This window comes from Muscardinus avellanarius, assembly GCF_963383645.1.
Source record: "Muscardinus avellanarius genome assembly, chromosome: 9".
In the NCBI taxonomy this organism is placed as follows: Eukaryota; Metazoa; Chordata; class Mammalia; order Rodentia; family Gliridae; genus Muscardinus; species Muscardinus avellanarius.
This window is the reverse complement of record NC_137795.1, coordinates 114836441-114848557: the sequence shown is the minus strand read 5'-3', so window position 1 is coordinate 114848557 and position 12117 is coordinate 114836441. Positions and strand designations below refer to the sequence as shown.

Genomic DNA, 12117 nt, shown 5'->3' with positions numbered 1-12117 from the left:
TGAGCTCTTACGGGGACATTTAAATCTAACTATAACACCAAGGAAATACAAATCAAATCCAGGATGAAATGGCCCTCAGTCCAGTGAAAATGGCCATTATCAAAGAGTGAGAGAACAACTCTTGGTGATGATGTGGACATAGGGCACCCTGGCATGCGGATGGCAGAGTATGAATTAGTTCAGGCATTACTGAAGAACAGCTGGGGGAACCAGAGGGCAATCCCGAATGTGTGGGCAGTGAGGGTGTGGCTGAGTGGGGCTCTGAGGCTGTGGCCACAGGGCTGGAAAGTGAATGGTAAGGGTGTGGCCGAGGGCTGGAGAGAGTGGCCCACGAAGGCATGTGGCTGGGGACCACTGGCTGGCTGATTGGCTTGGCGTCTCTGTGGCTCTGGGACCTGAGGCTGTGGCTGGGCTCAGGGCCGGCCTCTGCTGCCCCCGTGTGGCTGGCTCCTTCCACTTTATACTGCTTTTACAAAGGCATTTTGCATTAACATTTGCTCTTGGGTTGGTTTCCTTCTTGGAGGCATAGAGAATGAGAGAGAAATGGAGTTCCACTCCAGGAGAGCCACTCATGGGGAAGAGCTGCTGGGTGAGGGGCTGTCAGAAGTGAGGCCCTTGGGGCATGGACTCCTGGGATTGGCCCTGTCTCTGCAGTCTGCACCTGCAGAGAGATGGAGTGATGGCCCTGGTGCCAGGAGGCAGTATGCCCGGTGCCCCCACAGGGTCTCCTCCAGGCCCTGGCACCCACAGTGGTCCTGCAAACAGCTGGGAGGATAGGAGCTGTGTATGAGGGGCTCCACTGGGATCTTCACTGGTGAAACCCGTGGGGTGGGAGGAGGGGAAAATGAAAAGCCAGGGTTCCAGGGAGGAATGGGCTCTAGGAAAGGGGCCAGAACCAGAGGCCACCCTGAGGAGCCCACCCAGCCCATGACAGCAGGAAGATGGTCACCTGCTGCCTGAGACAGGCCGCTCTGCACTGCTGAGAGCCGAGGATGGAGCAGAGGCACAGGGAAGGAGTGAATCCCAGTCTTCTGCCTTGATCCTGGCCACAGCCTGCTAAGCACCAGGCTCAACAAGTGGTGCTGGCCACTGCATGAACACTTCCCTCCCCACATTGCTCAACATGGTGGCAGGTTCCTCTGTGCATGGGACTCTGGCAGGTGTAGACACGATGCCCGTCCATCTCAGGGGCTTCCCAGATGAGGATTCGGTGACCAACGAGACTGAAGCTAAGACAGAAGCACCTGGTGTAGAAGCCAAGCACAGCAGGAGCCCGCCGTCTTCCTGGGGGCCCAAGCAGCTGTGTGTGGGCATGAGCACATGTGTGCATGCACACGTGCATGCCTAATCACATGAGCATGCCTTCACAGGCCTGGGCCGATGACAGGTGAACCAGGAAGACCACTGTCTACAGCATTCTTTGTTTTCATAGTGAACATAGGTGTTTTGATGGTTTTAAATCAACATAATGAAAAGGAGCCAAGGTTGATACCTGCCAGGGCAGCAGGACAGGGAAGCAGAGCTTGACCAGGATGTGTCTGCATGGCTCTGGGTGAGCGCGGGTGGCAGGCTCCAGGGGTCTCCCAACCTCAAACACTCCAGTCCTAGCTGAGTAGATGGAGATGCTTGTGAGCAGTGAGCAGATCTGAGTGTGCAGACCGGTCAGCAGGGCATGGAGAGCCCTGGCCTGTTACGGTTTTCCCTGATCACACCCTCCCCCAGTCCTCCTCCTCTCCCGCTGTGCTGGTTTGAGCCTCTATATCCCTACAAAATTCACAGTTTGGGACCTAACCCCAAAGGTGATGGTACAGAGCCACGGGCCCTTTGGAGGCGGAATCATTGTGACTTCAGCTGCGCTTCTAGAGAGGTAGAAGGCAGCACCTGGCACCTGCTGTGCTGCAAGGGTGTAAAACACAGCACCATCTTGGAGGCGGAGAGCATCCCTCACCAGAGGCTGGCCTCAGACCTCCCTCCCGGCCTCCAGAACTGGGAGATGCCCATGTCTCATGTTTGTAAATGGGCCAAGGCACCTTATATTCTTTCTTTTTTTTTTTTTTTTTTGGTAGTAGGAAATGAACCCAGGGACATTTTGCCTCTGAGCTACATCCCCAACCTATTGTATTGTATTGTATTTTTTAAAACAGTGTCTTGAGGCCAAGTGTGGTGGCGCACGCTTGTAATCCCAGCATTCAGGAGGCCAAGAGTGGAGGATCACAGTTTGCGGACAGCCTCAGCTACTTAGTGAGGCCTTCTGCAACTTAGTGAGATGCTTTTACAAAATAAAGAATAAAAAAATAGGTCAGGGGGTATAGCTCAGAGGTTGAATGCCCCTGGGTTCCATCCCCAGACCTGCAAAAAGAAAAGAAAAAAAGAAAGAAAAAAGAAAAAAAAATTCAAGAGTATTTACTTGTATTACTCTATACAAATAAATTTTTTATTTTATTTATTTATTTATTTATTTATTTATTTATTTATTTATTTATTTATTTAGTGGTACTGGGATTCCCGGAAACCCTTCTACCTCCGGGCGACACTCCCTATTTTTATACTTTTTTATTTGGAAACAGGGTCTCTTAACCCAGTGTGGCTGGCTTCGAACCTCCTGTCTCTGCCTCCCAAGCGCGGGGATTACAAGTGTGCGCCACCACACCCAGAATACAAATAGCATTTTTAATACTAACGTATAATGCAAAATGTGTCTGACCTGCCAGGCATGGTAATAGACACCTGTAATCCCAGTTCTTAGCACTTAAGGGAACCCTCAGCAACTTGAAATCTTGTTTCAAAGTAAACAATAAAAAGGGCTGAGAGTATACCCAGTTCCAAAATAATCCCCAAAACAATAGTTAAAGAATTGTCTGGCTCAGCTCTGTGAATAACATCCAAATAATGTCAAAAAGCCGACGCCTTAGAAAAGTTTTAAGAAAATACGGCTGCCAGAGATCATTTCAGTGGAGTATCTCCTTTTAATTTAGATGTGTTTATATCATTTTATGCATGACTAAGAAAATAATCCATTAAAATACATTTTCATTGTGAACTGTTTAAAATCCAGTAATAAACATGACAAATAATATAACTGTTCTAAAAATAGAAACACTCTCAGAAAAAGCATTGTGGATATGACTTGATATTTCCTTTGAAGTTTAGTATACACTGAAATGTTTGTCTTCATTCAAAAATAGTGATTTATGCATTGGGAACACCAAAGCAACATTCTTCCAAAATAAATTCTGTACAGAATATACATATTCTATATACATAAATACACAGGAACACAGATATGCAATCATCTACCTTATAATTATGACTTTAAAACTCGGGCCTCTGCAAAGGGATGCCTCTGAGGACCTGACTACGTCAGCAGGCTTCCATTTTTGCACGGGGCTCCCTGTAGGAGCAGACGCAGCCGGCTCTGCTCATCTGGCTCCGGGCCTGCCCACCGCCTCTTCAGGAACTGGATGTCAATGGAGCCTGAGGCCCTGGCCAGCACTAGGGCCAGGAAGCTGCCACTGGTCTTCTCTGGTTCCCCCATGATGGTCATGGCTGCCAGCCTGCAGGCAAGAGGGGACATGAGCAGAGGAACTGGCATATCTGCATGGGACCCCAGAAATCACTGTCTTCCAAAACATCTACCTTTCAAGGAAGCATGAAAAGGGAGCAAAATTCTTTTTTTTTTTTTTTTCCTTTTTTTTTTTTTGGTGGTACTGGGGTTCCTGGAAGCCCTTCTACCTCTGGGCTGCACTCCCAGACCTACTTTTACATTTTTATTTGGAAACAGGGTCTCCTAAGCCAGCGCGCGCGGCTGGCTTCGAACCTGCGCGATCCTCCTGTCTCTGCCTCCCAAATGCGGGGATTACAAGCGTGCGCCACCATGCCCGGCTAAAAGGGAGCAAAATTCTAAAACTGTCAAAAGTCAAAACAAAAAGTTAGACCAGAAACAAATGTACAAAATTCTATAGGAGACATTTTGAAAATGTGCCCCAGAGGAGTGCATTTGGAGTTGAAAGGGACAGCTGAGGTTCCCTGCAGACAGCCTGGGAACCTCACACTGATGGCCTGAGAGGCGGTGCTCCCATTTAGGGTGCTCCCCTCCGCAGGGCCTCTCTGCAGAGGCCTCCCTGCCAAGGCTCCAGCAGCAGGTGAGTCCTGGCCAGCCCGGGGGATAGCGGATGGGCAAATCCTACAGGTCACATCTGTACTGCTCTGCACATGCTTCTTGCGTAGATGTGGGGGTCTAGTTTGGGGGTCCCCAGAACCTCAGTCTCTCCCAACTCTAATCTCAACCAGTTAAAAATATCAAAGGTCACAAATCCATGCTTCCAGCCTAGACTGCTCAAGGACTCCCTATTCAGGCTCATCCTCGGGTGAACGCACCCCATCACCCTCAGGTATCCAAGCCAAAAACCTGGGGCCGTCCTGAACCCTGCTCTTGCTGCACACCTCCCCACTCCACTCCACCCACTAGTTTCCTGATTGGGTCACCGTCTTGCCCACTGTGGTACACAGGGCAAGGTCCAGGTCTTCAGCTGTCCATCTCTTCCCTGTTGCCTCCTGTTGCCACCACAGCTAGTCCTGAGCTCCGGTCCTTGCTGCCCTGCCCACCCACCACAGCGTGTGTTCTCACATTTGGGCCCATCCCTGCCCGCTGCCCTGCATACCAGCATGTCCTCAGCTGTCACCACCCTGCACACCAGAGTAAGGACACTCCCAACTCCTTCACTGTGCTGCAGTCCCAGGCACAGCCAGTGCTCATCAGATACTGATTTGCTTATTAAACAGCAGCCTGAAAGACTTCCTGGAGTGACACTACGGGAGCACTGTGTGTTCACATGTGACTCGCAGTCTAAAGTTTTGAGGGCCTCGTTGTTTTCTTTGAGATGGGGTCTTGCTATGTTGCCAGGCTGGTCTTAACTGCTGGGCTCACAGGATCCTCCTGCCCCGGCTTCCCAAGTAGCTGGGACTGCAGGGGCACTTCTATGCCTGGTTCCCAATGTACTTCTTTATAACTGTCAGTATACCTAGCAATTTAACTAAATAAATACAATTCTTGCTTTTCCTCAAATCTTATTAGTGTATCTCTAACTTTTCCCCTAAACTGTTATCTGATTTTGGCCATTTTTAGCTTCTTTTTTTTTTTTACAGAAGAGCTGTGATTTCTCCCCCAGTTACCAAAAATGTTCACAGTAGAAATTATTGACGAGAAATATACAATCTCTAGAAAAAATAAAGGTGAACTGACAAATTGAAGTCAAGAAAAGCTTTTGTAATGGAAGCTCTTGCAAACGTTTCTACTTTGAAACACAGAACAACAAAGGCAAGGAATTATGTTAAAGCTGCATCAGTGATGATCCACATCTCCTAAGCTCACAGACGAAAGGCCAACACAAGGGCTGGTGTGGCCCCGAGACTGAATCCGGGAGGGAGCGTCAGGTCAGAGCAGAGGAACCACAGGAACGAGGCTGAGCAAGTTGGCGAGCCCCAGCACCCTTCCTTTTCACAACCAGCAGGAATATTAGGTAACTCACTCACACATGCTGAGCTTTGAAACTAAGAAGCCCATGGAAGTTTCTTCTTTTACTTCTAGAATGATACTGATGTGAAAACACTGTACCCAGAAAATGGTTTGAGGCTAAATATAACAATGTGTTAAAGTCTTCTTATTTGTTTTTGCGATACTGACAATTGAACCCAGGGGCATTCTACCTCTGAGCTACATCCCCAGCCCTATTTTATTTTTTATTTTGAAACAGGGTCTAAATTGCAGAGGACCTCACTAAGTTGCTGAGCTTGCCAACCTGTGATCTTTCTGTCTCGGCTTCTCAAGTACTGGGACTACAAGGATAGACCCCCATGCCCAACTAAAGTTGTTTTTAAAATGCTACTTAAATAAACAACCCCAAGAGTGAACCTCGGGTGAATGGCTGCAGGCCATCATGATGGTCAGGTGGTTCAGAGACGACAGGGTATGCACATGCAGAGGCGTGCTGGCCCTGGGCAGCTTGCACATGGGTAACAGGAGCTCACCTATCTTCCCCTCAATCCTGCTGTGAACCAAAACTGCTCTAAAAATTAAGTATTCTAAAAATATATAAATACAGTCAGGCGTGGTGGTGCATACTTGTAATCCCAGCATTTGAGAGGCTGAGACAGGAGGATCACAGTTCGCAGACAGCCTTAGCTACTTAGTGAGGCCCCTTGCAACTCAGTGAGACCCAGTTTCAAAAATAAAGAATAAAAGATAGGGCTGGGGGTGTAGCTCGGAGGTAGAAGCCCCTGGGTTCCACGCCCAGTACCGCAAAAAATAAAAATAAAAATAAAAACAATATATGAATACACTTTAAAATGTGAATAACTTATTAAACACGAGTCACATCTTACCATGCAGCCGCCCAGTATTGATTAAGCAGAATGGCTGCTGGGGAAGCGGCCAGGCTTTGTGCTCACCTGTCTGGGGAGATGGGCTGTGTGGCCACGGGGCCCAGATCACTCTGCAGGAGGTCCCAAATGTGAACTCTGGATGCGTCATCCTGAACCAGGAACACGGCGGGCCTTGTGGGAGACCACTGCAGGCTGGTGACGGCGCGGCCATTGGTGCTGAGGTCCCACTGCATCAGAGGCTGCGCGGAGGAGAGCTGGTGCAGCCTGATGCTGCCGTCCGAGCAGCCGGCCTGTGTCAGGGGACAGCCATTAGCGGGTGCTCCTCCTTAATGAAATCTCAGCACCCAGGGGAGTCTCCCAAGTTAGCTCTCCTTAGTCTTACAATACATATGTTTTCTAAACATAAAAATGTAACATTAAACCTCTCCTCACAAATGAGGAGGGTGAACACTCACCAGGGGACTGCAGTGGCTGAACCCACTGCACCCACAGCCTGATGGTCCCACATTCAGCACATACCTAGATATATGCCTATTTATCACAGAGTGGAATATTGCTGACTCAAACACAGGCTGTTGGGGTTGGATCCATGGAAGTAGGTAACTCACTTTTTTAAAAATTACATATAATAGCATCAATATATGGCTATGTATTCCTCTTGAATTGAAATTTCCATGAAACTAAACTTAGCTAGTTTAATAAACTAAAATTCTAGCTTAAAAAAAGATAAATTCCTTCTTACTCAATCCTTCATATACTAAAAAAAATAAGAAGAACGGGAATAAAATTCTAAAATGAACTACAAACAGAAACAAATGAAAAACCCTACATTCCAAATCAATAACATCAGCCCAGAGAGAGGAGGGATAAGAATTAAGCTGAATAACTTCTGAGCACAGTATCTGAACATCAGCTCTGACTTAACATGTAAGGGCACACACCCTGGCTCGCTCAGCAGCGGGGAAGGCTGTGATCACTGGGGCTGGGCACACGAACTAGTGATTCTGCAGGTGACAGTCTGTCCCCTGAAGGCCGGATGGGGGCTCGGTCCTCAGCGTACGGGTCCTGAGCGGGGGGACCTTCACGAGGGTGGCCTACAAGAGGGGACTGGGCCGGGGGTGCCTAGGGAGGACACCGTCTCCTCTCACAGATAAAATGGCTCTCCAGGACTGGACTAGTTACCATGAGAGATGGTTGGTATTTGAGATTCTGTTAAATTTTAGATAGTCTGCAATTCACCAAAGTATTTCTTGAGAGAGTCAAATTTCTGATTTATTTTATTTTGTTATTAAAGTCATATTTCTCCTTTTTAAACCTTTGAGGCCTAATATATGATTAATTTGTAGCCCAGTAAATAGTCAACTTTCAAAATTTTCCAGTGAATCACAGTATTACACTCCCCAAACAGACCAACTAAAACTATTAAAAAGAATTAGTGCTATAAAAAAAAAACAACCCACTTTCTTACCAAGAATACTGGTTCTCCAAATGGTGAAAAATCAATCACATTAACCCTTACTGGTCTTACGCCACGTTGCTGAGGTTTGAACAATTTTGGAGACACTCTCAAATCCTGTCTCGTGCCATGGCTTATGAAACCCTAGTAATAATACCAGAGCAACCAAAGAGAAATATCAGATGTCAGGTTGGGCAAAGCCATTGCTCATATGTACATACCTTTATTGGTGGTGCATGGTAATGTACATTATAGTGAGGTTTCCAAGTCACACAAACACACGTGTGCAGAGCGCCTGGTGTACCCTCCACATCCAACCCCGTGTGTTAGCGAGACTGGCAGTGCCTTCCTGTCCGCACACAGCACTGCTTGGACAGCTTCCTCCCTCAACCCTCCTCCTTCCCCAGCCCTTCCTATTCCACTCATTCCCATCATTTGACAAAAGTCCCTCTTGCTCCCTATTTTCTCCCTAGCGTCCACACACATGGCACTGGCTTCCTGAGGCTGCCAACCTCAGCACGGTGTTCTCGGGTTCCAACCATTCTCCTACCAAGGGCATAATTTGGTTCTTCTCTATGACTGAGTACAGCTCTCTTGTGTGTATCTCCATTTTCTTCATTCATAGACTGATGGACACCTGGGTTGGTTCCATAATTTGACTCCTGGGAACTGCTCTGCTATAAACATGGATATGAGATGGGCAGAGTGGCACACACCTGTCATCCCAGTACCTGGGAGGCTGAGACAGGGTGTGGCCAGCCTCAGCAACTTAGCCAGGCCTTGTTTCAAAATAAAAAATAAAATAGGGCTGGGGGTACAGCTCAGAAGTAGAATGCACTGGGCTCAATCCCTAGCCCCCGTGGATATGCGTGCATCGCTAGTACTGGAGAGATAACAGGAGTGGTGTGGTGTGAGTAGGTCACACGGTGCCTCCGCCCGCCTTCTGAGGAGCCTCCACACTGCTCTCCACAGAGGTTATACTAATTTGCACTCCCATCAACGGGGTATAAAAGTTCCTATTTCCCCACATCCTTGCCAGCATTTATTATTGCTTTTATTCTAGATGACTACCATTCTAATTGGAATTAAATAGAATCTCAGTGTAGTTTTATTTGCATTCCATGATTGCTGATGATATTGAACATTTTTTCCTATATTTATTGGCCTTTTGTATTTCTTCAAGATGTATCTATTAGTTTAATTGTCTCTACCCGTGTGTGTGTGTGTGTGTGTGTGTGTGTGTGTGTGTGTGTGTGTGGTACTGGGGAGGGGATGGAGCCCAAGGGCATTCCACCTCTGAGCTACATACACCCCCAGCCCTATTTTATTCTTTATTTTGAAACAAGGTCTCTCGCTAAGTTGTGAAGGGCCTTGCTTAGCTGCTGAGGCTGGCCACAATTCTATGATCCTCCTGTCTCAACCACCTAGTACTAGGATTACAGGTGTATGCCACCATGCCCAGCTCAATTACCCACTTTTTGATTATGTGTGTGTGTATGTGTAAAGTTTTATTCTTGAAAAAATTTATATACCACCATAATAAAAGCAAACAATAAGATATTCCTAAATAAAGATATGTGCCAGGTAACAGAATTAATACAAAACACTACACACCATGTCTGTGCCAACAACAAAGTGATTAGGATCTGAAGGCAGAAATCTGACACTCAGTGTCTGCATGGGTCCCCAAAATTCACTACCTGTGTGGGAAAGCCTGGAAAAATAAAAAGAAAAGATTAAGAGATGGCGCATAGGGGCCCTCGAGATGATGACCATACCTGCCCCTCGTCTGGAGGCACGCCTGCCTACGTGACTGGTACCACCGCGCTCCCTGCCACGCACTTCCTGCAGTGTGGTGTGCACTCCCACCCTCTCTCTCTCTCTGGTACTCAAAGTTTAACCCAGGGGCATTCTACCTCAGAGCTATATCCCCAGCCCTTTCTATTTTTGAAACAGTTCTCACTAAGTTGCTGAGGCTGACCATGAACCTGAGATGCCCCTCTCTCAGCCTCCTAAGTATGGGATTTCTGTGCCACTGTGCCTGGCAGAACTGAACTGACTTTTTTTGTATGTGGTACCAGGGATGAAGTGGAGACCAGAGGATCGGGTTCGCAGACAGTCTCTGACTGACATTTTGACAACACTGCGCATACTGGGGTTACAAGCGTGCGTTGTCATCACACCTGGCTGACTTTGTTTTATAATTTTTGGGGGAGGGCTGCCCTTGGTCAGACCCGGGGCCTTGCACATGTTCGGCAAGTGGCCCGCCTTGAGCCACACCCCAACCCTATTTTGTTTCTAGAGGTTTTATACGGCAGTCTCAGGCTCTCAGTGTGCAGGCTGATCCGACTTGCTATGCTGTGGCAGAGTGTTTCCTTATGCCTGCAGTTTTTGTGATTTGGGGTTGTGGAGTCAATTTGCAGACTGTGGGAATCTCCTGAGGCTGAGCATGTGAAAGTGTCCCACTCTCTGCCAGGGGTGATAAGTCCCAGCAATCTGGGAGGCGGAGGATTTTAACAATAAAAATAATATTTTAATAATATTTGCCAGGTGTGGTGGCGCATACTTGTAATCCCAGCATTCGGGAGGCTGACACCGGAGGATCGCAGTTCGGGGAAAGCCTCAGCTACTTAGTGAGGCCCTTCACAACTCAGTGAGACCTTGTTTCAAAAATAAAAAGACTAAAAAATGGGGCTGGGGCTATATCTTGGAAGTATAATGCCCCTGAGTTCCATCCCTAGTACCACACACACAAAAGAATATTTATATCACAATAAGTTATATGCATAAAGGTAGAAATGCAAATTTCTGAATATGACTTGCTATTAATGTTTCTGGTTCCTAAAACCTTATCTAAGTTTAACTTCAAGGTTATGCTAAAATGGAATGAAAAATAGTACAAAAGTATGAATCTGGGGGCACTGAACCCAGGGGCAGTCTACCTGTGAGCTACACCCCCAGTACTTTTTATTTTGAAACAAGGTGTCACTAACTTACCATGGCCTTGAACCTGCGATCCTCCTGTCTCAGCCTCCCAAGTACTGGGATTACAGGCGTGCACTGCCACACCTGACTAGGAAGCATTTTTTTATTAGGAGTGCACAGGTTCGAAGCCAGCCTCAGCTACTTATGCCCTTTGCAACTCAGTGAGAACCTGTCTCAAAATAAAGAATAAAAATAGGGTTGGGGGTGTCGCTCAGAGGTAGAATGCCCCTGGTTTCCATCCCTAGTACTGGAAAAAAAAAAAAAAAAACAGTTCTACACTTGACAGTTGTATTTGTTATACTGACTCATTACCAATAAATAAGTTAAGTGTAAAATAGAATATAAAAAGTATGTCTTTGTGCATACATTCATTGTGCATGCAACCACCTGCTGTTACGTCTTTCTGCAGGAAATGGTCATGTGAGGGGAGGAGTGCGTCAGTCGGTCACGGTGGTCTCACCTGTCGCCCAAGTGCAGCGCAGCACTGTGGACCAGCTTTATCCTCCCTCCAGGGATCAGACCTGGAAACAGATGAGCCAGAAGAGATGTGCCTCTGAACACGAGCTGAATCGACATGCAGAGCAGCTGCCTGGAACTGCTCTTTGCTTCAGTATCTGAGTTCAGAAACGACACCAAACACGAGGCCGGGCAGTGATCCTGGGCCCCAGTGAGGTGTGTGTGCCCGGGAGGAGGAGCGATGGGAACCTGCAGCTCAGCGCCTCCCGAGGAAGGCTACGGGATTAAGACCCACAGCCGCACATCTTCAGATCAGTGCAGACATCTAACATGAACCCAGCAGGCCCTGCCAAGTGGATGGGGCCTCTTCGCCTCTCCAGCATTCCTGCTCCATCAGCCCCTAACCTCCTTCCCTCGAGCAACACAAAGCCATGACTTCCGAGCCACACATGTTCTTCCACCCCCACCCCCCGTTCCCCCAGTGCACATGGCCACCAGGCAGAGCCCACGCAACCACTGGCCTTGCCCCTGCCTGTTCCCAAGGCCAGCTCCCTCCTTAAATTACAGCAAGGGGAGGAGCTTGAGTTTTACATATACTAAACCCAAATTCTAGGCAAGATGCTTCCTAGAACTTTGGGAGCAGCTGAAAGTCTATAGAAATGAAGCCAGCTGGCACTTGGCAAGGGCCATCATCACCTGCCAGTTACAGCTGCCTCAAGAGGACGCTCCAGTTGCTCTCCACGGGGACCACTCTGCACCTCCACGCTGCTCAGCCCCCTCGTCCTCCCAGGCCTCTCTGCCGAGCAACTACGTCACCAGGCCTCACCTGCAGCCAGTGT

At 47.9% G+C, this 12117-nt stretch overlaps 1 protein-coding gene across 1 annotated transcript in view; it reads right to left on the bottom strand.

Moving 5' to 3' along the window:
• Positions 1–3355: 3355 nt before the first annotated feature.
• Positions 3356–12117, bottom strand: part of DYNC2I1 (dynein 2 intermediate chain 1) — a gene marked incomplete at both ends in the record, with an annotated part of 68380 nt that continues 59618 nt past the window's right edge. Inside the window, 5 exons of the mRNA XM_080701299.1 lie at positions 3356–3554; positions 6448–6671; positions 7850–7981; positions 9452–9551; positions 11283–11343. Coding sequence (XP_080557425.1) covers positions 3356–3554; positions 6448–6671; positions 7850–7981; positions 9452–9551; positions 11283–11343 — 716 coding nt within the window. The remainder of the gene's footprint in view (positions 3555–6447; positions 6672–7849; positions 7982–9451; positions 9552–11282; positions 11344–12117) is intronic.